This window comes from Rattus rattus, chromosome 13, assembly GCF_011064425.1.
Source record: "Rattus rattus isolate New Zealand chromosome 13, Rrattus_CSIRO_v1, whole genome shotgun sequence".
NCBI lineage: Eukaryota > Metazoa > Chordata > Mammalia > Rodentia > Muridae > Rattus > Rattus rattus.
The window spans coordinates 17,000,520-17,027,412 of NC_046166.1; the positions used below are offsets into that span (position 1 = coordinate 17,000,520).

The 26,893-nt window shown below is 37.3% G+C and overlaps 1 protein-coding gene across 1 annotated transcript in view; it reads right to left on the reverse strand.

The window, feature by feature from the left end:
- The window catches only part of Nrg3 (neuregulin 3), a 1,080,436-nt gene that overhangs the window by 108,604 nt on the left and 944,939 nt on the right, over nt 1–26,893 (reverse strand). The window contains exon 5 of the mRNA XM_032919377.1: nt 22,326–22,352. Coding sequence (XP_032775268.1) covers nt 22,326–22,352 — 27 coding nt within the window. The remainder of the gene's footprint in view (nt 1–22,325; nt 22,353–26,893) is intronic.

Consider the following 26,893-nt stretch of genomic DNA (forward strand, 5'->3'; position numbering starts at 1 on the left):
GGTAGGCTGGAAAATACTTAGTGGTTTCAACAATTGCAGGAGTCACTGGAAAAGGTGCTGTCTGTCTTTCAGATAAGACAATTGAGGCCAAGAGAGGAGTTACTTAACCGAGCAATTACTTCGAAATAGACATAAAAGTACATGTTGGACTTTAACCAAAATAAAAACATTTTTCAGTCACTGGATTTGTTCCAGAGCCTTTGTTTTTGTAAGAAGGAAAAGAGATTCATGGCTTCATATATAACATGTTCTAAACCAATTAACTTTTCCCACCAGTACATTTTAAACAATGTCATCTGGAGTATGACCAAGATATGAGTGTCTGGAGTGATGGGGATGCTGTTTTCCTCTAAATCAATTACATCATGTCATCCCAGTGACATGGCCGTGAAACATGTATCAGGTTTATAGATGAATAGCTTATACATACAACTGTCTGCTCTCACATGTCCTCCTACTAAGAGATTGCTATTTATAGCTAATCTGACCACTAGTTTATCAACTATTCAAACCTGAACTGTGATTAAAAGTCTGTTTGTGGGGCTTATTATCCACAAGTGGACAATACTGAGGAGACATTTAATGGGATTGACATAGACATTCCTAGTGGAATTTCTAGATATGCTTTCCAAATGCTCTAGGAGAGTTTATAGCCCACAGACTCATGGATGCTCCATTGTCCCTGCTTCCTTAGACATCATCAGTTGTTTTTAACATGAAGTAGACCTGGTTGACTTACTTTCAACAAAGGAACCAGGGCCAAAGTGATACATGTCACCTCTGAGATCTATCCAAAGGGCTAATGATATTTTTCCTACTAGGCTAAAAACTATAGTGGGCCAGTGAGAGATAATTTGCTGTCTTATGTTCCCCTCTGTCAACAGAAATTTCTCTGGCATTCTGCAGGGATTAATTATCTCTTCGTTTCTTGGTTCTATAGCTCAACTATCCTTTCATTGCTACATTAAAAAGAGCTACAAATTAGTAAATGTTTTCATTTTGGCTTGATTTAGATAACACAGTTCACACTTGGAGGCAATGGTATAGTGAGGGATTCACAGTGCATGTGGAAAAAAAGCACATAAACCATGGTGATTCTGACTGTGTAAACTGATGAAGTTTTGTAGTACACATAATCAACAGATTTGGGGAAGGGCTTTTGCCCTCAGTGTTGTAACATGAAGAAATAAAACACATGGAGAAAATTAAGCATGGAAGACCACAGTGTGCTGGAAGAGGAGACTATGATCCTAAAATGTGAAGGATGGTACTATGGAGGAAATACTGTTGTAAAGAGAGTAAAGTTGGATGTAGGCTTGGTGTAATCTAATAGAAGGACTCAGCATTGAATATGACTTTCTTAGATAACATGTCTCACATGACAGAGTGATGCTATTATCACAAACACCTATTCCAGTTATGAAGAGGATTGCCTTTTCTGTGGCTAAGGTTGGTGGTAAATTAGTTTCCATATAGGTTTATAGGAGAGGAAGGCATCTCCGTCTGAGTGAGCTTCTGTCACCTCTAATAAACCTCTACAGGCCCCTGGATGACATTCTCCAGGTTCTCCCTATGGATGTGCTGCAAGAAACGACTGAGGGGAACTCAAATACATGACCAGGTGAATCTGTTCTTGAGGTATATTACATGTGCACACACACACACACACACACACACACACACACACACACACACACACAGCGAGAGAGAGAGAGAGAGAGAGAGAGAGAGAGAGAAACAGAGAAACAGAGAAACAGAGAAACAGAGTGAAACAGAGACACACAAAGAAACAGAGAGACAGAGAAACAGAGAGAGAGAGAGAGAGAGAGAGAGTGAAACAGAGAAACAAAGAAACAGAGAGACAGAGATCCTATTGAATGCACTAATGTACATTAAATATATAGGACTATATGCAAATAAATGAGTATATGGTGTATTATATTATAAATCTCATGCTAGTATACTTTAAGATGCAGATAGATATTGGTCTAAATGTATAGCAAGATAGGAATATAATTCCACAGGAAGGCATTCAGACAGACAAGCTGCATGCCTCATAAACTATAGATGATAGAATCAAAACATGATACTTATTAGCCTGGATTCAAAATATGTGCACAAAGTCACAGTGCTGGGTGCCATAGAATCCCTGTTCTTGTAGCTATGGAGTAGCAGACTCGCTCTACTGCTGCCATTTGTAGGGATGGCCCTCATAGCGTTGAAAGGCCTCATGTCTTCATAAAAACCTGTTTCTGACTGAAGTTAGCAACCTGAACATAACAGGGAAACAAATGGCTGGTAAAGAGATGACGATACAGCTGTTAGTCCTTCATTAATATCTCCCAGCACTGCCTCATCTGCCGCTTTAAATTCTGCCTTGGCTCTAATAGGCTAATAAACTGAGTTTGTGGGCTGTCATTGTTTTTGAAGCATCCATATCTGAGATTTGAAACTAGTTTGCTAACAATAAGCACTTGGCTTTCAAATACTTCATCAATTTCTCTGACAGCAGTACTCAGCCTGCTGAGAACCAATGAGCTCACTGGCTGCATGTGCTTATTAAACAAGCAGAGATGACAGGAGGTAATTTGGAGCAGCTTATTATGATTTGTGTGTACTTCTCCTTCCTGGATATGCAGCATACTCCTCCATTGTCTTCTCGCTGTGTGTGTTTAGCCTTCCTATCTTTTGTCTGTTGATACCCCCGAGTCACTCATAACCATCTTTCCATGAGGGCTTGGAAGTGAGCGAGCGGATCATAGGAGAAATAGTTCTCTCTGAGTTCATTACTCTAGAACCAAGATTACCAATCACAATACTCAACTCCAAGTTTCATTTAGTGCAAAAAAACTTAGAGGTTTGGTATAAATGCATGCCAGAGCAACATGCGATGCAGTCCTCATAAACATGTTGCCTGCTTGAAATTGAAATGAATTACATTTTTATTTACTAAATCAGGCAACTTTATTAATAGAAAAATTTTTACCACTAAATCTTTAGCTGAATATATTGTGTGCTGGTTCCAAATACTTGGGGCTGAGCACAGAGAGGGTACAATAATAGTAATTTTTGCACAGGGAGGGTATAAGAAAGAAGAATGGGTTTAGAAGCCATCATGGTAACAATCATGTCTCATGTTCTATATTATCCAGTTGCTTTCATTTCTAACTTTCTTCATGTTTGCAGTGAGTAAACTACTTTCCTTCATTCTTACGTCTTCCTCTCTCACCAGGCATGCTGACACACAGTTCAGAGTTACAGAGCTCTCTGATATATACACCTCAAGTACTTTGCCCCATCTAGAGTTTCCAGGGACAGTAAAACAATATAAATACAATATAAATGTTTCCCCATTCAAAGGCCAAACCCACCTCTAGGATGGCAATTCCATGTATTTCGTGTTTAGAGTTCCTGATAACGGTGAAATATAAAAAGAAATAATGTCCATAAAATCACATGATGCTATCGGATAGCAGTAAGTGACAATAGCGCCCCTCCGTCAATTACTTGAAAACCATGAATGCTTACAAGCCTTGCCTGTAATCAGAGTCTATATGACACTCACCATTGACACAGTAGTGTCCCTCTTCTGTATGCACACAAAAGTATAGACAATGGAATCACACAGGCAGCTATCCTAGCTAAGAAACAGAATTCACTTGACTTTTCCATATGAGCCCCATCCTGTTGAAAGACAGGTCAGCATGGTATTGCTAAACAAACTATAAGCTGTGACTTGGAAAAGCCCTCTTTTAGAGGAACACCATGTTTTCAATGTGAAAATTAACAGGAAAAAAATAGGGTTTTTTTTAATAGACAAACTGAATTAAGCCACCCGGACTTGTATGTGGCTGGCATTTCTCCTGTTTTTTTTTTTTTTTTTTCTTTCTTGTTCTATTTCACCATTTAAGCAAATTAAATGTTAAGGAATGCTTCATAATATTTAAATATATTTTAAAAGAATGAACTCAGATAATATTGACTGGGCTCTTCTGCTTAGCATGGAGCTGGAGATAAAATTCTGAAAGAGCTCTGCTATCACGGAACTGATTTTTCCAATTAGAAGACTTAGGAAATATACAGTATGTTTTAATTAAAGGAGTGGCCAATTATCTGAGGAGTTGGGGAACACAAGAAAAGTTAGAAAAGAAGATACAGTGGAAATGGTATAAATCCAGTAACTCTAAAAATTTTAAAGCTGGTGAATGGCATTACTTTCTTGCTGAATTATGTAATAGATTATTTTCTTTAAAACTCACATCATGGGTTAAGTGGCAAAAGATACATTTTTAGCTATTTATATGTTAAGAAACTATAACTAATCAGGTACATATGTGATAGAGTAAATCTAAATATGTGCATAAATGTTGTAGATTGAAAATGCAGCAATAATCTGAAGTGTATTCCAATACTCATGGAAAGTTTTGTTGTAGAGTTTCTCATGGCCTAGCAACTTGAAAATGACATTAATTTATATAGAAAAATGTAAGGAATGACAGAAGTGTTATATACATAAGGAGTATTTTCAGTAATTAGATATTTTTATGTATTATGTAAGACAAGTGTTTTCTGCACACAAATCCTGTTGGGGAGAGAAATGGACCCTCAGAAGTGCTGACAATCCTGAGACCTCAGGGGAGACAACTACTTCTACCCACATTCCCAACCCAAGAGGAACCTGCCTAGTGACCTCTAAGTTCTCTGGTCACAGGGACATAGGAGCAGTCAGGGGCAGGACCATTCAGTTTTCTGCCTATGCTGCGAGCTGTAAGCCAGTCTCCAGGAGTGACTACACACCTGAGAGCAGAGGTAAGATCAACTTTTCTGCTCCAAGCGACCTGACTGGTGGCCTCAGGACATACAGAGAGAGAAATCACCTGGGACAGGACAATTCTGGTTTCTGGCTATTCCTAGAGCTGAACCAGTTTCACAGCTCCATGGACCCAAATCCCATGGGTGGACCCTCAGAGGTTCAGACAATCCTGAGACCACAGGAGAAACCACCACTTCTGTTCACATTCCTGACCCAAGAGGAACCTGCCTGGTGGACTCTGGATACAGGAATATAGGAACAATCAGTGGCAGGGACCTGAACTGAACCAGTCCTACAGCTTCCTGCACAAAAATCCTATCGGGGAGAGAGCTGGACCCTCAGAAGTGCAGACAATCCTGAGACCTCAGGGGAGACTGCCACTTCTGCTAACATTCCTGACCCAAGAGGAACCTGCCTAGTGCCCTCTGTGTCCTCTGGCCACAGGGACAAAGGAGTTAGGGGCAGGTTTCTGTCTTTGCTGAGAGCTGAAAGCCAGTCACAAAGAGCATCTACATACCTGAGAGGAGAGGTAAGAGCAACTCTTATGCACCAAGCAACCTGCATGGAGGCTTTAGGTTACAAAAACTCAAGAGCAGCTCTCTGCTCCCAGATCCAGCTGAAAGCATACAGGTATACAGAAGTGTTGACATACAGGCCTACAGGAGGGTCAAGCTATTGTCAGAGACAGCAAAACAGGTTAACACCAGAGATGAACTAATATAGAGAGGCAAACACAGGAACCTAAGCAACAGAAACCAAGACTACTTGGCATCATCAGAGCCTAGTTCTTTCATCACAACAAATACTGAATATCAGAACACACTGGAAAAGCAAGATGTGGATTTAAATCACATCTCATGATGATGATAGAGGACTTTAAGAAGAACATAAATAACTCCCTTAAAGAAATAAGAACAACACAGGTAAAAAAGTAGAATCCCTTAAAGAGGAAACACAAAAGTCCCTTAAAGAATTACAGGAAAACACAATCAAACAGGTGAAGGAATTGAACAAAACCATCCAGGATTTAAAAATGGAAATAGAAACAATAAAGAAAGCACAAAGTGATATAGCACTGGGAATAGAAAACCTAGGAAAGAAATCAGGAGTCATAGATGCAAGCATCACCAACAGAATACAAGAGATAGAAGAGAGAATTGCAAGGGCAGAATATACCATAGAAAACATTGATAGAACCATCAAAGATAATGTGAAACACAAAACGCTCCTAACCCAAAACATCCAGGAAATCCAGGACACAAAGAGAAGATCAAACCTAAGGATAAGAGGTATAGAAGAGAGTGAAGGCTAACAACTTAAAGGGCTGGTAAATATCTTCAACAAAATTATAGAAGAAACTTCCCTAACCTAAAGAAAGAGATGCCCATAAGCATACAAGAAGCCTACAGAACTCCAAATAGATTGGATCAGAGGAAAAATTCCTCTTGTCACATAGTAGTCAAAACACCAAACATGCAAAACAAATAAAGAATATTAAAAGCAGTGAGGGAAAAAGGTCAAGTAACATATAGCAGACCTATCAGACTTCTCACCAGAGACTATGAAATGTAGAAGATACCGAGCAGATGTCACACAGACTCTAAGAGAACACTAATGCCATCCCAGGCTACTATATCCAGCAAAACTCTCCATTACCGTAGATGGAGAAACCAAGGTATTCTAAGACAAAACCAAATTTACACAATATCTTTCTACAAATTCAGCCCTACAAAGGATAATAGATGGAAAACTCCAACACAAGGAGGGAAACTACACCCTAGAAAAAGCAAGAAAGTAATTTCCTTGCAATGAAGCCAACAGAAGAGAATCATGAAAACATAATTCCAACTCTAACAACAAAAAGAACAGGAAACAACAATCACTATTCCTTAATATCTCTTAAGTTCAATGGACTTAATTCTCCAATAAAAAGACTTAGTCTAACAGACTGGATATCTAAAGAGGACCCAGCATTTGACTGCATACAGGAAACACACCTCATAGACAAAGACAGATAGGACCTCAGAGTACAAGTCTGGAAAACAACTTCCCAAGCAAATGGTCTGAAGAAACAAGCTGGAGTAGCCATTTTAATATTGAATAAAATTGACTTTCAACAAAGTTATTAAAAAAAGATAAGGAAGGACACTTCATATACATCAAAGAAAAAACCCACTAAGATGAACTATCAGTCCTAAATATCTATGCTCCAAATAAATGCAAGGGCACCTTCATTCATAAAAGAAACCTTACTAAAACTCAAAGCACAAATTGTACCTCAAACAACAAATAATAGTAGGAGATTTCAACCCCTCAGTCTCATTGGTGGACAGATAATGGAAACATAAAATAAATGCAGATACAGTGAAACTGACAGAAGTTATGAAACAAATGGATTTAACAGATATTTATAGATTATCTCACCTTAAAACAAAAGAATGTACCTTCTTCTCAGCACCTCACAGTACCCTCTCCAAAACTGACCATATAATCATATAAAACAGGCCTCAACAGATACAAAGAGATTCAAATGATCCCAGACATCCTATCAGATCACCATGAATTAAGGCTGGTCTTTAATAATAACAATGACGACAGAAAGCTCACATACATATGTAACTTAAACAATGCTCTACTCAATGATAACTTGGTCAAGGAAACAATAAAAAAAGAAATTAAAGACTTTTAAGAATTCAATGGAAATGAAGACACAACATACCCAAACTTATAGGACAAAATGGAAGCAGTGCTAAGAGAAAAACTCATAGCTCTGAATGCCTCCAAAAAGAAACTAGAAAGAACATACTTTAGCAGTTTGACAGCACACATAAAAGCTCTAGAACAAAAAGAAGCAAATGCACCCAGTAGTAGTAAAAGGCAGTAAATAATCAAACCCAGGGCTGAAATCAACCAAGTCAAAATAACAAGGTGTATACAAAGAATCAACAAAACCAGGAGCTGGTTCTTTGAGAAAATTAACAAAATAGATAAACCCTTAGCCAGACTAACCAGAGGGCACAGAGTGAGTATCCAAATTAACAAAACCAGAAATGAAAAGGGAAACATAGCAACAGAAACTGAGAGAATTCAAAAAAATCATCACATCCTACTACAAAAGCCTATACTTAACAAAATTGGAAAATCTAGATGAAATGTACAATTTTCTAGACAAATATTAGGTACCAAAGTAAAACCCAATCAGATAAATTATCTAAACAGTATCATAACTCCTGAAGAAATAGAAGCAGTTAGTAAAAGTCTCCCAACCAAAAAGAGCTCAGGACTAGATGGGTTTAGGCCAGAATTCTATCACAGCTTCATAGAAGATTTCATACCAATACTGTCCAAACTATTCCACAGAATAGAAATGGAAGGAACACTACCCAATTCCTTCTATGAAGCCACATTCCCACTAAAATAAGAGACTAGAAAAGATTGCCCACTCTATCCCTACTCATTCACCATGGTACTTGAAGTCCTAGCCAGAGCAATCAGACAACAAAAGGAGAGCACAAGGATACAAATTAGAAAGGAAGAACTCAAAATAATACTATTTGCAGATGATATGGTAGTGTACTTAAGTGACCCCAAAAGTTCCACCAGAGAACTACTAAGTCTGATAAACAACTTCAGCCAGGTTGCTGGGTATAAAGATAACTCAAACAAATCAGTTGTCTTCCTCTACTCAAAGGATAAACAGGCTGAGAAAGAAATTAGTGAAATGACACCCTTCATAATAGTTCCAAGTAACATAAAATACCTCAGTGTAACCAAGCAAGTGTAGATATGAATGACAAGCACTTCAAGTCTCAGAACAAAGAAATTCAAAAAGACCTCAGAAAATGGAAAGACCTCCCATGCTCATGGATTAGCAGCATTAATATACTAAAAATTGCCACTTTGCCAAAAGCAATCTACAGATTCAATGCAATCCCCATCAAAATTCCAACTCAATTCTTCATAGAGTTAGAAAGAACAATTTGCAAATTTATTTGGAATGACAAAATCCCAGGATAACGAAAACTATCCTCAACCATAAAAGAACTTGTGGGGGAATCACCATCCATGACGTCAAACAGTATTACAGAGCTATAGTGATAAAACCTGAATGGTATTGTTACAGAGGCAGGCAGTTAAATCAATGGAATAGAATTGAAGACCCAGAAATGAACCCACACACTTATGGTAACTTGATCTCTGACAAAGGAGCTAAAACCATCCAGTGGAAAAAAGATAGCATTTTCAACAAATGGTGCTGGTTCAACTGGAGGTCAGCATGTAGAATAATGCAAATTGATCCATTCTTATTGCCCTGTGCAAAGCTTAAGTCGCAGTTGTTCAAGGACCTCCACATCAAACCAGATACACTTAGACTAATAAAAGAAAAAGTAGCAAAAACCTGAAACACATGGGCACTGGGGGAAAATTTGCTGAGCAAAACACCAGTAGCTTATGCTCTAAGATCAATAATCAAAAAATGGGATCTCATAAAACTGCAAAGCTTCTGTAAGGCAAAGTACACTGTCGTTAGGACAAAATGTCATCTGATTGGGAAAAGATCTTTACAAATCCTACATCTGATAGAAGACTAATATCCCAAATATACAAAAACTACCTATGAGTTAGAATGTATTTTTACAGTCATAGGTTAAATATCTTGGAAATTAGTTAAAAAATTATTTCTAAGAAGGAGCCAACTGCATTTAGGTAAATATGATACACTGTCCTGAAATTAGAGATTAAGGGTCTGGAGGTAGATAGATCAAGGGAGAAAAAATAATATGGCAGTGATTCTCAGGGAGACAGACAAAGCGAGACTATTTAAGACTAGGTCATTTATATTGGGTAGGTTTCATTTTAAATACACCAGGAAATTTGCATGGGAAAATTCCATGTTTTTATTTAAATTTCAAATATAATTACATATAACTTTATAATAGTGTTTGTTCCTTTGCTAATATGAACCAATGCCCCTTATATTTGATAAGCACTCATATTGCATATTACCTCATTTTTGGTCCATAGATTCTAACATCTTCACCAAGATGTTTCCAATCTGTCTGAAGAAAGGCATGTTGCTTTTTCCCTCAAGTATAAGGTCTACATGTGGGTGGCCCTGCCTTGACCTGATGCTTCCTAGTCTTTCTTTGATCACTTACTCTGCACCTAACCTCATCTTTGTGTTGCCCACAGAGCTCCTCAAACAACTAGTGTTTGGTGAATATTTGGCCTGTCTTCTGGAACCGTGTGCATAATGCCTAAAAGCAAACTACACATGGCTAAAGACACAAGAACTTGTTCAAAGGACATTTGATCCTGCCAGAAAGCTCAGAATGCTCTCCTGAAACAAGACAAAAAGTGGCTCTTCCTTTGAAACCAGACAGGATTAACACAGTCTAATCTGCCTTCTTGACCAGCCATGTCAAGAAACCATCCTGTGACACATATGATAATCAGTTACATGGAACTTGACACTTCCCCAAGCCCTGTTTCCTTTGTGCTCTTTATTCTCTTACTTTCTTCCTTTTGTTCTTTCTGTTATTTCTTTTCTTTACCTTCACACAACAGCAATGTTACTATTTTCTCTAAGGGAAAAAATAGCCTTAATTACTGAAACATGATGAGGGCATTCATTCAATTATATTCCTTTTTCTCATGGTTTCTTAATCCTTAGATCTCTGAAACATGGTTCTTTAGATGAGTCATTTTTAAAAGGTTACCCACATTCCCATCTCTCTAGGTGTCACAAATTTACAGAAGTAACACAAAGGGTTTGAAAAGCTTCAGAAAAGAAAGAACACACCAACATGTTTATTCAAAGACCTGGGTCTGTATATGTATCTCTGTGTGTATGTGTCTGTGTGTGTATATGTGTCTGTGTGTTTATGTTTGTGTGTGTGTGTGTGTGTGTGTGTGTGTGTGTGTGTTTGTGTGTGTAAGCCATGTAAGTACACCTGGTCTAACAATGGAGTTAGAATTCACTAGATCCATCATAACTCAAAAATACTGTATGTGTAATTGCATTTGAATTATCTAACATATACAAAATATTATCGATGTTAATAATCTATATATTTAGCAAACACCACTCTCTATTCTGTAAAAGTAGAACAAAAGTCAAATTAACCCCAAACGATTTGCATTAATTGGTTTATAAATCTCTACAAACACTGAAGTGACAATCTAAGTGTTTGTTGTACATGCCTTATTAGAGAACTCTGTCCTGGCATAAAGCCCATCTTTGATGGTTTTCCCAATGCTCTGATTAGCTGAACCATTGTAAGACTACTACTCACACCTACCATGAGGCCTCACTCTCTCTCTCTCTCTCTCTCTCTCTCTCTCTCTCTCTCTCTCTCTCTCTCTCTCTCTCTTTTCTCTCTCCTCTACTTCCCTCCTTCTTCATTCCTCTGTTTCTTTACACCTTCTTTCCCAGGTCTTTACCCTAACTCCTAAAGTAAAGGTAAGGAAGAATTAAATGGAAAACAAGAAGCCATTTTAAAAATTCTTTTTAGGGATTTTTATTTATTTATTTATTTATTTATTTATTTATTTATTTATTAACTTATTTTTACTTTTACACTCCAGATTTTATTGCCCACCTGGTCCTACCTCCAACTGTTTCACACCCAATACCTACTTCCCAACCCCTACCGCCACCCCACACCCCTCCATCTCCCCAAGGATGTCCCCACCCCCAACCCCACCAGACCTCTAAACTTCCTGAGGCCTCCCATCTCTTGAGGGTTAGGTGCATCCTCTCTGACTGAACACAGACCCGGGAGTCCTCTGCTGTATATGTGTTGGGGGCCTCATCTCAGCTGGTATATGTTACCCGGTTGGTTACTCAGTGTCTGAGAGACCTTGGGGGTTAATTGAGACTGCTGGTCTTTCAGGGTTACCCTCTTCCTCAGCTTCCTCCAGCTTTGCTCTAATTCAACAGAGGAGTCAGCAGCTTCTGTTCATTGGTTGGTTGCACATATCTGCATCTGACTCTTTCAGCTGCTTGTTGGGTCTTCTGGAGGGCAATCATGAAAGGTCTCTTTTTGTGAATGCCTCATAGCCTCAGTAATGGTATCAGGTCTTGGGCCTCCCCTTGAGTTAGATCTAACTTTGGGCCTATTGCTGGACCTTCTTTTCCTCAGGCTCCTCTCCATTTCCATCCCTTCATTTCTTTCAGACAGGAAGAATTATGGGTCAGAGCTTTGACTATGGGATACCAACACCATACCTCACTTGATGCCCTGTCTTTCTGCTGGAGGTGGGCTCAACAAGTTCCCTCTCCTCACTGTAGGGCATTTCATTTAGAGTCTCCCCCATTTGAGTCCTGAGAGTCTCTCACTTCCCAGGTCACTGGTACATTCTGGAGGGCCCTCCCAGCTTCCTTCCCCCTGAGGTTGCCTGTTTCCATTTTTTCTGCTGGCCCTAAGGGCTTCAGTCCTTTTACTCCAGCCAATACCAGATCATGTTCCCCTCTCCCCATACACCTTCTCCTTTTCCACCTCTGTCCCTTCCTCCCTCCCTACTTGTGGTTGCTTTCTTCTCCCTCCCAAGGGGAACTGAGGTGTTCTCACTCAGGCTTTTCAGCTTGTTGACCTTTTTTAGTTCTGTGAACTGTATCTTGGGTACTCTATGAGAACATACTGTGCATGTCCTTTTGGGTCTGAGTTACCTCACTCAGCATGATATTTTCTAGTTTCATCCATTTGCCTGCTTTTTGAGAGTTCAAAAGATCATCCAATGGCACATACTATTCATTATTGTTATGAGAATTTAACACAGTTGATTGTTCAGACAATTTAATATAGCAAATAGTGTACATACAGAACTATACCCTTTAGCTATATTTCCTCTGAAAACACACTACAGTTTGCCCACAAATTACCATTTTATTTTGTAATAAGACATTGTGTTTATAAATCTATGACAGTCCTTTTGTTTCCAAATAATTCTAAATCATCTAAAGAAAGATTCTCACTTCCAGATTATTATTATTGTTATGAAAATTCATAAATGAAAAAGTTGAATTCACTTAACTGTGAGCCTATTAGACTTAAAGGAAAATAATATAGATTCATTTATAACATGGTGAAAAACTATAGATGACATCATTTCTTAATATCATCTGAGCAAAATTAGAATCTGGACATATTTTTTCTTAGTATAGAATAGAGTTTATTCAGGGAGGGAAGTTGAGAAGATAGGAGAGACAGAGATAGGGAGAGAGAGAGAGAGAGAAATAGAGAGAGGGAAAGAGAAGTAGAGGCAGGCCATCAGCATGGGGGGGTGATGAAATGGGGAGAGATTGGGAGCAGGAGAGAGAGGACAGAGCCAGAGCAAGAAGACAAAAAAGCTAGAAGCTGGACATTTCTTTAGTGATCATTAATATATATTAAATATTCTTTTATTTAAAAGAGGGGTGGAAAGCTACTTAACATATTGTCAACTTGAAATAACAAATTTGTTATTAAATCTAAAATTATGAATATAAATAACACCATAAAATTAGACTATAACATATTCTCTGGTCTTTTCATGCATTTTCTAGCAGAAAACTCAGTTTTGTTTTAAGTTCAAAACAAATAATTACCTTACTATAATTCAAAATCAATAAAACCAAGATTTTCCAAAATTCTGACTTGAATTTTTGAATCACTCTACACTTTCTTCAAACATATCATATATATTAAGATATACTTGAATCAAGGTCAAATAACAAATATGACTTTCAATAAGCATTATTAATTCTATTTTTCAAATGAGAAAGACATCTGCATAAAAGCATTTCACATAATAACCTTTCCCTATGTTTTGATAAAGTTTGCAAAAGAGGGGCTGGCTCAGCAGTTAAGAGTACTGACTGCTCTTCCAGAGGTCCTGAGTTCAATTTCCAGAAACCACATGGTAGCTCACAACCATCTGTAACGGGATCTGATGCCCTCTTCTGCTGTGTCTGAAGACAGTGACAGTATGCTCACTTAAAATAAATACATCTTTAAAAAAATGTTTCCAAAGGATATTATGCCTGCTATTATATAAAGATATTTGATGCTTAAACCATCATGGCTAAAAAGCATGAAAAGCATCATGGCATGATCAGATAAAACTGCTGAATAACAAATAACTCCAATGGACATGGGAAAACTGTTCTATGACTGAGCACTTGACAAGAATATCTCAGTGTTTGTGAAAAAAAATTTTCACCATCATTTGGCTTTCTATGTGTGGCCAGCCATTGATACACTTTTTAACCAAGTATCACATTTGGGAGAGTGACTGGCTTTCTGTAATCCAATGATAATTTAGGCTTACAAAGAAGTTCTCTTATTCTATATGTTGAAGTAAACACATCTCCAGACAAACTTCTTACACAGGGTCCTAAAAGCTTCTATTTTTGGCATAGCATAAATAAACAAAGCTTAAGCGACAAACTGAAAATATAATTTGTTACCAGTTTACTGTCAATTCTATAATCTTAATTTTTCAAAGACAATTTTGTATCCTATATGTATCTCCAAATCGTTGTGCTGATTGTGGCAGTTAACTTTAGCCTTTAACTGACAGTGTTTTCCATATTGTATTTGTTTTTTAATGTTTCATGGTACAAATCCCACAAATGTCATTAAGAGTAAGTTATGAATATAATTAAGAAAAAATATTTCTGAAATTTGACAGCTTTACTGACATTGAATTTGGCACAGATTATTACATAGTATAATTATCTCTTAAAGTTAATAAATTAACTAGAAAAGGGTTTTGCTTAGTTATTTTTCAGGAAGTTGATCATCTTTTTCCAGTTCTAAGGCTTGACAAGTCTTAGACCCAGAGAGTAAACCAGAAAGAGCAGGCTTAAAGTAATGTAGAAGCAGAAAGAAGTCATATAAATTTCCACTATGGCACCATTAACGCAACTTATCCATTTGGCTGCTACTCAAATGCCTTCTGCACTGGGATCCTGTCCTAATGCTTTCCAAATGCACTTAATAGCTTCTTCATTTCTTTCTCTTGTTGGATTTTTCCCATCACATTTTATAGCACTGATTAGTTTTAATTCTTTTCAATCCTAGGGCACTTTGATGTTAAAAGATTGAAATATATGTCTGCATCTCCAATATATCTGGCATACAGTAACTGAGAAAAGTATGTGAAGATTAAATAGTACCATGAGGCTTCAGGCATATGGTTTGGAGCCTAGTGTAAAATGGAAATTTTTTAGTAACTCTTTGAAGATTTTGAGTTTTAAAGCTGAGCACCAGGCATACAGATATGCCTACTCTTTGGGAATATTAAATCTTGGTGAAAACACATGCACTAAAACATGTGTTTGTGTTATTTTATGAAATGCATTGTACCTCAAGTAAAAAGGAAATTAATGTTATTCAAATTGAGATGGGGAGAGTTTAGAAGGAAGGTGTCTTAGGACTCATTAAAACAGGATTGGACATTATCATGTTAAACTTATCCTAGTATGCAAGGCTCTTTCAACAATTGAAAGAGATGAATGGAATCTTTCATTTCAGTGATCTAAAAGGAATTACATGATTGTAGCTATAGTTTGAGAAAGAGTTCTGGTAAAGTTCATTTTTGGCTAGAAACTCTAAGAAAACTAGGAATTGAGAAGACACCATCAACTTCAGCAAGTATATTTATAAATAACCCATATTTAATACTAAATGATAAGGAATTCAAGGTTTACACTAATGCCAGGAACAAAGTGAGCATATGTCCCCTTAAAGACTTTTCAGTATGATACTGCCAGTCCTGACTAGTCAAATAAGAAAAATAGCTAAAAATATGTAAATTAGTAAAAAGAATTCTCTCTCTCTCTCTCTCTCTCTCTCTCTCCCCTCCCCCTCTCCTCTCCTCTCTCTCTCTTTCTCTCTCCTCTGCTTTCATGCATAAATGTAAAGCAATAAAGGAGCACCAACAGCAATTAAATCTTTGAGGAACTAATAAGTAATTATAACTATACAGTAGACAGTTAATAAACAAAAGAGAACCATTGTCCTAAATATCAATACTTAACAAGTAGAATTAGAAATTAAACAGATAAAAGTATAGTTGTATTATCCTTTCCCCCAAGATAAAATACTTAGGGCTAAGTCTCCAAACACAAACATATAACAGTCTATATGAAAAGAAAAACAACCAAAAAAAATCTAATGACAAAAAAGAATAAAATATGCGAAGAGCACATTCATAACCTCTATGGGAAGATGTAATGTTTTTAAGAAACCAAGCTTTCCTAACATTGCCTATGTAATATAATATAATCCATGTACAAACCCTTGTGGGTCATATTGTTATTCTTTGTAAACTGATTCAAAAGATAAGAGGAAATAAAAAGCAAAATTTAGCCTGGTCAGTTTTGAAGAAAAACAAAATAATAATAATAATAATAATAATAATAATAATAATAATAATAATAATAATAATAGAAGAGCTGACACTTCAAGACTTTCTCAAAAGCCATAGTAATCAAGACAGTAAGGTATTGATAAGAGAATTGTAGATAGCTGAATGGGACAGAGCAGACTGTCCAGATAGATACACAGAGATATAGTCAGCTGAGAGAAGATACCATATTCAGCAAGTGATGTTCAAATAGCTGGCTATCTCATGAAAACTAAATTAATGTGGATAGGCTTGTTTTCGTCTTCAGAAAAAAATTCAAAATAAGTCATAATACCACTAGAAAATTACCTAGTATGACATTAGGTGGCAATGACACATTAGACAGATCACAAAAAGGTAAGTCATACAGAGAAATAAATAAATCACCATCACATTTCACTAAAATTATATTCTTCTCTGTGAAGTACACTGTCAATACAATAAAGAGAAGCTATTTCTTTTTTATGAGAAGCTATTTCTTGATAGAAAATAATTGCAAAAGACGTCACTATCCAAAGTATAAAGAAATTCTTAAAACTCCACGTTAAGAAAAATAGTCAGTGTCGAACAGAAGGTATTGACCTACAATTCACTGAAGAGATTTACAGACAGCAAATAAGTATAGGAAAAAATATGTTCCTCCTTAGATGCCAGGAACCGGTAAGTGGGAAGAGTGGGAAAACACTGCACTCCTATTAGAATGGTTGAGTTCAGAATGTGACAGGGATTAATTCCTAGCCATGATGATGAACACCAATATTGTTCCTGCATTTCTGACTGAAATCCAATGTGGAGAGGACACTGTAGAAGATAGTAAAACAATTTCTTATAAAGCAATATATATATACACCATATGATCCAACAGGAATGAAACACACACACACACACACACACACACACACACACACACACACACACACACACACCACAGAGTGTTTATCATGAAATTATAGTGAGAATTGTCAAATCTTGGAAATTCTGTAAGGTTAAATAAAGAAGCAAACTGTTGGAGATCTGGATAAAAATATTACCAAGAATATTGCTCAGCAATAAAAGAACATTTTCTGTAAAATCATGAAAAGACAGGAAAGTAATGTCTCTTGACAGTATACCTCAAGTCATATACGATTAATGTTAGTGAGCTGTCATGACAACAGAAATTCAGTCAAGTCAACCAAACATTAGGAGTAGCTTAGGGGATCCTGCAGAAGGGAGTTAAATAGGAGGCAGAGGGGTCAAGAACAACTTAAGAAAAGCTACAGAATCAACTATTCTGTACTCATAGGGGTTCACAGAGTCTAAAGCTACAACCAGGATGGATGGATGGATCAGCCTAAGAGCTCTGCACACATTACAGTTGCTCAGCTTGATCTTATCAAACTCCTAAGAGTCGAAGCAGGAAAAGGAGCTGTCTTTTACTTGACTGCTTATGGGACATTTTAGTCCTACTGTGTTACCTAGTCTTACTGCAATTTGATAGGCCATATCTGGGTGATATCCATGAGTGGTTTGTCCTTTTCTGAAAAGAAAAAATGGAAGGTGAATGCTGGGGTGAAGAAGAGGGGAAGTTATACGGGTGTGGATAGAGGGGGCTTGAAAGAGAGGAAGGAGTGAAAACTGTGGTCGGGATGCTTAAAAAAAGACACTGAAGCTTATTTCCCTATGAAAATTTTATATTCCAACCTCATGACATTCTGGGAAAGGCAAAAATGATTCAGGATTGTCAAGTGTTGAGAAAAGAAAAGGCAGACATGGGTGATTTAGGGTAGCAAATTTTTTATGCTCATGGTAACAGTGTATGTGAGTGGACACTATAGTAGCACTACCATTTTACAGAAGAAGGGAAGGGTATTCTGGTGAAAATTATGGACTTGAGGTGAAAGGTACATGTAGGACTATCATTGATAACACAAGAACCTCTCTGGTGGGAAATTGAAACAACTGGGGGGCTATGCACATATGAAAGGTATACTAGATGACTCTGAATTTCTACTATATTTTGCTTTGAGTTCTGTAAAAGTAAATTCCATTCAAATAACTCTTCCATCACACACACACACACACACACATACACACATACACACACACACACACGACAGCAAAGCTAGCATAAATACATAGTCTTCCCACCAACTGACCATAAAACTGTTGATATACATATTGGTACACCTTTGCTTTCCATATGAATTTTATTTAATAAACTTATTATATCATCCTTGATGGAAAACATTTTATCCACATCAATTCTGTAATCACAGATTTAATTCGAGGTATTTACTTGCAAAGCCACAGACATTATTTTACTATGTATATTCAGCTAAGTGTTTAAGTGGACATGTAAAGTAATTGAAACAGTATATTCACTAATTCTTTAAACCCATCCCTGCTCTGAACTAGCATTTACACTTGTCATCATCTAGCTATGTATAAAACATTCCTCATAGCTCCAGCTTACTAATCGATGCCTTCCCTTCAAGGCAATATGTATTTCAGGAATCAAACAGTCACACACTGAAAACTCATTTTCTATAAGACTTTATACCTCTGATTTGACTTTTATAAGACGTGCTATACCCTTAGGCTTGAAGGTCATATAGATGAACTACATACTAACCTATTATTTTATTGGATCACAAACGACACTTCATCTAATGAGTAATCACATAGGCTTTTCAATATACATTTAGTTTCACCATGCTATATCCATGTCAGCAATGCTCCAAGTCTCCCGATATGATGCAGACTGGTCTATTTCTCTTACAAAGATGATTAGTACTTCATATAGCAATTTCGTTTGCTGCCTTGCCACTTTGCTTACAGGATCTAAAAGGCTCTGACCCTACCACCAGCTTGAGTGGTGATTCCTGTGTCTCCGGGTTTTCTGTTCAATAGCCATAGGACATCCATCCCCTGACTCTGCAATCACCAGAGCCCAGTGAAGCAAATTTCTTTAGCCATCAGACTTATTTTTCTCAATATGACTTTGAGGGTCTTAAAGTCCTCACAACTACACAGATACCCTGCTGCCATTAATGAATGGGGAATGCTAAATTCTTACTCTTCTCACTGTCATAGTCACCATCACACGAGGATGCTCAATGCTTTCTGTAGCTTGTGTTAGTCTCTCCCTCTAAAATTTCTCAAACAAGTCTTTCTAGAGCTTTGACATCCACAGTCTCCTTGACTCCATTTTCTCTAACTGAGAAAAAGGCAAATCTTACATGAATAGTCAAAATGTCCTTCCCATTAGAAAAAACTACTTTCATTTTGTTTATACATACAACATTATGGATCTGTACTCGTGGCTCCTAAATAACTCGTTTTCTTATGTCTAACAAAAATTCTGATTCTTTTCACATTCCAGGCTTTTTATTATGGTATAAATTACTAAAACTGTTTTGTTTGGTTTTTTTTTTTTTTTTGCAGAGTCTAGGATTGTATTTCCTAGTTACAGTTGAGGAATAATGAAGCTAATTGATAAATTCTAGGGAAAAATCTACTAAAACAATAGTGATATGGACCAAGTATCTTAGGTAAAAATTAAGCACATGCTTTGTATCCATATGCTAGAGGCAGATGACAAGGTAAACCGAGGAAATATTGAAGCCACAGGAAAGAACCAACCTAGGTCACCTAACCACTACATAAGTGAAAAGTAGTCATTGGTTGACTAGAGTCACTTGACCTGGGCAAGAAAATTAATACCTGTCAATATGCTGCTTCTTTAGCTATAAATAATAAACTTTCCCATTGATACAGAATTTTGAATATAATAAGCATTTTGTATCTTACTTCTAAAACCCTAGTTTTACGTTGAGCAACAGAAATATCTACTTATGCAATGGATGCCAAACCCTATGCTCTCAAATCTGGACTTCCAGTTGGATTTGTTTGCTTCTCTCTGTTTCCCTACCCTCATAAGCAGGTTGTGAAATTTCTCCTTTCTCCTAACTTCTTCAAGACATTATCCATCAATACCCAAAGGAGTTTCTGTTTTTTCCCCTCCATCTTTATTAAATTGGGTATTTCTTATTTACATTTCAATTCTTACTACCTTTCCCGGTTTCCAGGCAAACATCCCCCTAACCCGTCCCTTTCTATATGGGTGTTCCCCTCCCCATCCTCCCCACATTACCCCCCTCCCCCTAACAATCCGGTTCACTCGGGGTTCAGTCTTGGCAGGACCAAGTGCTTCCCCTTCCACTGGTGCCCTTATTAGGCTATTCATTGCTACCTATGAGGTTGGAGCCCAGGGTCAGTCCATGTATAGTCTTTGGGGAGTGGCTTAGTCCCTGGAAGCTCTGGTTGGTTGGTGTTGTTGTTCATATGGGGTCTCAAGCCCCTTCAAGCTCTTTCAATCCTTTCTCTGATTCCTTCAACAGGGGTCCCGTTCTCAGTTCAGTGGTTTGCTGCTGGCATTTGCCTATGTATTTGCCATATTCTGGATGTGTCTCTCAGGAGCGATCTACATCGGGTTCCTGTCAGCCTGCACTTCTTTGCTTCATTCATCTTATCTAGTTTGGTGGCTGTATATGTATGGGCCATATGTGGGGCAGGCTCTGAATGGGTGTTCCTTCTGCCTCTGTTCTAAACTTTGCCTCCCTAGGATATTCTCATTCCCCGCAAAGGGGTTTCTTACTCATGGTACAAATTTGTGGAGCACCTCAATTTTGAATATTTTTTATTTCATCTTAACATACTTTGATACTAGCCACCCAGTTCACAGTTGAACTAAAATCTCTGTTAGGAAAAAAACCACAGTTTCATTGCCCTTCTTGTGTTTTAACCCGGTTTACCTACCAGTGTTACGAATATGCTATAACATAGCAGTTTGTCTTCTCCATGATGAAATAGTGATATAGCAGAGCACTAATGAGCAAAGTCATGGAACAAGGAAGAAAAATTCTAATACAAAAATGGGTCCACTAAGCCATATCCCCCATACTTCCAGCAATATAATCAACTTGGCATCTTCTCTCAAGTAGGACATCCTAAACTCACATTTCTATGTCTAATCTCATAAGCGTTTCCAATGAATGTTCTCCACTGTCAGCATGTTTCCAGTAACAGCCTACCTCCTACCTGAAAACACAAACAGTGAAATTTGCACTCATCCTTCAGAGTCTTATACTGTAACTTTCCTCATCTCTTCATTTCAAACATTGGTTGATATTCCATTGCAAACACTTACTGGCTTTTTCACACACTTCTTACATCTCAGAAGTCTAAGCTGATATTATCAACTTGCCTCAGTAGAATTAAGATGCTTTGCCCAGCTTATCTCTAATAATCTGCCTTTGTTTTTTTAACTGACTGAGACTGGATAAGTGTGGTCAAAATGAATGGGCAAGTGAATGAATGAGTGCAAGTGATTTTCTTGAAATTCTCTGAACAGACAAACACAGATGAAGCAAGCACTCAGATCTACTTTAAATAAGAGAAAAACACCCAGAGTTTAAAATTCACATGGACAGAATTTGGAAAACCCAAACTCAAATGTGGATTTTCTCAGTTTCTCTAACTCTTTACTATTAAGTATCTTCCCATATTGAACTTTATAACAAACATTTCATAACTTGTAATAGATTAAAAATTATCTCCGATTGTTAATACAATTGTCTATGAGTACGGAAAATAAAGTCCCATGGAGAGATGCTAATATTTTCAAGAATGTGTCAGAAATTAACATATTTAACAATCAGTTAATAATACTTTAATTATGTTAATGGAAATGGGTACATATTTACAGTACAAATTAGTGTTGATGCTAAACTATACCAACACAGCCAGGTTGTAAGAGGAAAAGGGATTTTAGCAGAAAACAATGATACCGAGTTTTGAAGTGCTATTGCCTACCATGTCTGTTTTCCATTTGGAAATACTGTTCTAGATGCTCTTCCTAGTTTTGCAGAATTTCAGATATGCTGACCATTACACCCCCTACTGGATATGTGATTGAAACTTTAATTTAAGCTGTTACCTTGTGCAAAATGGACTAAAAGATTTTTTTGACAGTTAGTAGGACCTAATGAGAGATTTTTATTATAACCAGATGGAGAAGGAGAACAATATGTACAGTAATCTCAGAATGCTTAAGGAAGAAATTGTTTTCTCTTACCCATGAATTCAATCCCCAAGTGGTCTGCTACATCAAAGTCAGCATGGAAGAAGGGAAACAGAAAGAGAAATGGGTTAGAAATAATCCAAACAAGGATATCAATGCTTGTAAGACCATCCTTCTAAGGCCTAGAGTATGTCTCTTACTTATTTTACCTTAGTAAATGAAACTTGGAGACAGCGAACATTAACAGCTTGTGGGATTGTATTTAATATTTATTTTCACAAAGCTTATAAATTATTAGTTGACCTTTAAATGGAATAAAATGGATAGTGAAATATACTAAATAAAACTTTAAGAGAGTGATCAAAGATTTTCCAGTAAAGTTATTTTCATAATCCATGATATTCTTCATAGATTCTTTTTAGATTAAGGCTTTGTTCCACATAAACTTATTTGCACCTCTACATAAGAATGACAAAGTTCCAAACAGACTATAATGGTGTGTGCTTCACTTTCACACACAGAAACTGGTGATTCTTCCTTGCACAAATTATATGAGTTTATTGCCCTCCAGCAACACCAATCATCATACATAGGTCACAAAGTCTTGGGCAGATTGAAGACACAAATACAGAGAACCTGACCCATAAGCCCCATGTTTGCTTAACTTAAGAGTTCAACCAAGCAAAAACAAATGCCAAAGATGTCACCATCTGCCCACACACAGAGAAAATCTTGAACAACTGGTCTGCCCACGGTCAGCAGAGTACCAAAAACTGTGCTTGGCTTATTTATTTAAACTGTGTCTTCTTTCTTTCAGTTGTTGAATCCTGTCCTCATTCACTTTGTAAATTCAATCTTGCCTATTGATGATTTTGTTTACACAAGTCTTTGTCTGCACTGAGAGTAAGTGAGACCAAAAAGTGCTTGCTGGTACTGTACTTTTCTTTCCAAATTAATTATTGACCTCCTTTTAGATACCCACTGTTTAGCTAAAAAAACATTTCCATTTAAAATGTATGCAAAACTACACATTAAAATTAGTGCATGTACAGAGAGAGAGAGAGAGAGAGAGAGAGGAGGAGGAGAGGGAGGGAGAAGGGAGAGGAAGAGGAAGAGGGAGAGGGAGGGAGAGGGAGAGGAGAGGGAGAGGGAGAGGGAGGAGGGAGAGACTGTTTTGGCATTTTAGTTATTTTATGTCCTTAATTCACTGGTCCTAATTAAGTTCATGAAGTTTGCCTTCACCTCCACCATCACCACCACCACCACCCCCATCATAACCACTGTTTGCACAGCTCTCCCATCACACTAGTCATAAGCTACGTACTTTAATCATCAGCATTTCTTCCCCTCAGCGACCAGCAACCTTTTTATTCTGAATCAGTTCAACTTGCCTACAGTTCACTGGAAGTGATGAAAATTTATGTAAATTACAAAATGTCTACTTTCATGAAGAAAGATGGCAACAGTGTTTCTAGAACACAGATTTATCCCTTTCTCCTCATAGCAATTTTTCACTGATTGCACTGTGTTGATATGTATTTTCCTCATTCCCTGTACATTTTGGTGAAGACAGTTTCTTCTCAATGAATTCAATCATCATCATTGGGAGACCACCGAGTAAAATCTCTGGTCATTCCTCTTAGTAAGTTTCACATGAAAAGTGTGCACTGACGGGAGAGGCCAGAGACAGAGATACTGCTCCTAGGCAGGATGAAAGTTGCTATGTGAAAGAATGAGATTTATGACTAATCCATGCTCACGATCTTCTGCAGACATGAAATCCCTGGCTGTGTGCTCTGAAAAGATGGACAAGGTACTAGATACACAGAATTCCAAAGTAAAATTTGAGATATATTAGCTATCATGAATGTAATTAAAACACCTGCAAGGTGATAAAGAAATGACACAGTGGGGGTTGGGGATTTAACTCAGTGGTAGAGTGCTTGCCTAGAAAGTGCAAGGCCCTGGGTTAGGTCCTCAGCTCCAGAAAAAAAAAAAAGAAAAAAAAATGACACAATGCATTTGCATAAGGACAGGAACAAAAGTAAATCAAGAAACAGCAATGGTTTAGATATTAGGAAGAGAGGCTCTCGGGGGTACCACAGGCATTCACAGGCATAAACCTGAAATGAGAAGGATCCTAGCTTAAATTTGATTGAAAAAAAAAAAACTTTCTGATAAAGCCTACATGAATCAACATTAATCCCCAAGACTGTTTTGCTGGCCAGTGCTTACCTGTGTCTATTCTGCCACACCCTAAGTGATTGACCTATGTGTGTGAAAAGGGATATAGACAGCCAGGCTTTGTGAACAGACTGAGCTAGGATGTAAGCAGTGTGTTGATACATTGACAGTCAATCTGGATTCTTTGCAATCACAAGTTCCTGGCCAGCATCATAGACAAATAACACAACTAAAAAACATTCAAATTCTGAAAAATATAAATAAGAGCCTTGGTTAAAAGAAATTCATGTTAATATAAAAGTTATTAGACTTTCCAGCAAAGTCCTCTCTATGTTTTTGGGTATTGAAGGTAAATTGCTTACTAATTTTTATGATGGCCTTATCATGGAAACTGACAAGGTTTAATATACAAATAAATAATCAGTTTTTATTTAAAATCTGTAGCTCCTGCTCTTTCACAACCCCCCCATGCCACTACCACATACATTGCTTATTAAAAATGTTGAAAACTGAGATCACTATTTATCAGTTTGAAGATACTGACAGGCTTTGGTTCATGCAGAAGGATCACTGAAAAGCCATGGAAAGTGCATGAGAGAAAAGCAATTAATTTTATTATTTCAGCCTTACACAGAACATAAACCACACTATTTCTCAGAAGACTGTGTTGATTATATTTGAAGGTAAAAGGCTTGCCCGAAGACGCTCAGGCCTGCAGGAAAACATCAAGAGGAACAGAGTGAGAATTAGTCAATTAATAGTTCACTTATTCATTCCCTTAAACTGATGAGTCCCAAGAACTGCTCAGATCTTAGGATTAACTAAGAGGCACATGGCTCAAGTCAAAGCCATCTGATTTCCCCTGAAGCATACATGGATATGTATGATTTGCATATTTGTAATACCTCAATCAACTTGTTTTAGAATATTCATACCCTTTTCATTGTGTGAGAGTGTTTGACTTTTACCCAGCACTCAATGCCCAAGAGATGATATAAGGATGAGATGAGCCTATAAAATGGCCAACGCACCCACTGTAAAAGGTATACATGGGAGGGTGAACCAAATGTCCTCAATCATACTTCATACAAGCAAATATAACTGCAATTGAGCTCAGGTAGCCTGACTCTCAGTCTTCATTGATCCAATTTACAAATGTCTTCTCTCTAAAGGAACAGTTGCTCTTTTTTTGCAATGTCATGAGGAAATGAGATCATTGGGGATGAATTATTTAATCCACTTAAAGGAGTAAGTTATTTTCAAGCACCCTCGAGCATCCTTGAGTATGCTCCAGCACCACTTACTTACTGGTTACCCTTTGCTTATTGATGGAAGGCCAAAGAAGAATTGGTTGAAGGGGGGAATATAAAGGAAAACAACTGTTTCCTGTCACCAAGGAGCCAAAGTCATACTATTAATATTTTCTTATTAGTTACCAGGAAAAACATTCTGTAAGGTGAAGGTGATTTGGTTATTTTTTTATACACAGCAGGTGCTAACAAACTTTTGTTTGAAAATCTGCCAAATATTAAACTAAATAATCTTAAACTTGGAGTAATATTTAACAGGTGCCCACTACTCTGCCCATAGACCTGAATGATTTCAGTGGCTTTAGGAACAAATAAGTGTTAGGAAGCCACTCTGTCAGGTCAGATGTACTGGAAAACTTGTGAATTAAAGCCTGTGTCTACTCTCCTTCTGCTAAAATTATTTATTCTTAGTGTGTAACATGATGTATTTACTAAAAGACGTTAATGTTATGACAGAGAAAATTAAAAATATTCACTGTATTCCTTTCTTTACAGATTACCATTTAAATCTGGGACAAATACTGAAAATACAAGACATTGCTAATAACAATACTCATCATGAGGCCGAGATATGAATTACTCCCCCACCTAACCAAAATTCAAAGTGCAGACGTCTGAAACCAGTTCAAACCCTCCTGTCCAGGGACAGCAGAATGGCTCAGCAGGTGTCTTAGTTTCCTTCACAGTACTGTGATAAAAATGCCATGACAAAGTCAACTGAAGGGAGAAAAGGTTTACTCAGCTCACACTTCCTGAGTCACACAGGTCATCCTGATCTGAACGTTTGGCATCATCCACCTTGAAGGAACTGATCACAGCCATCCACAGTCAAGTACGAAGAGAATGGATTAGTGATTTAGATACTTTTCTTGCTACATATAATTCAGCATTGCCAGGGAGTGGTACCATTCTCTGTGAAAGCCTTCAGTTTATACCTCATCCCCTGTAGACATGCTAACAGGACAACTCAATCTAAGCAATGTCCCTTAAGACCCCATCCATGGTAATTATAGAATGTGTCAAGTTGATAAACAAACAAACAAACAAACAAAAAGCAAAAAAAAAAAAAACAAAAAACAACTAACCATCAAAGTGAGTAAAGTTGCTTTCTGTCCAACCTAAAGACTT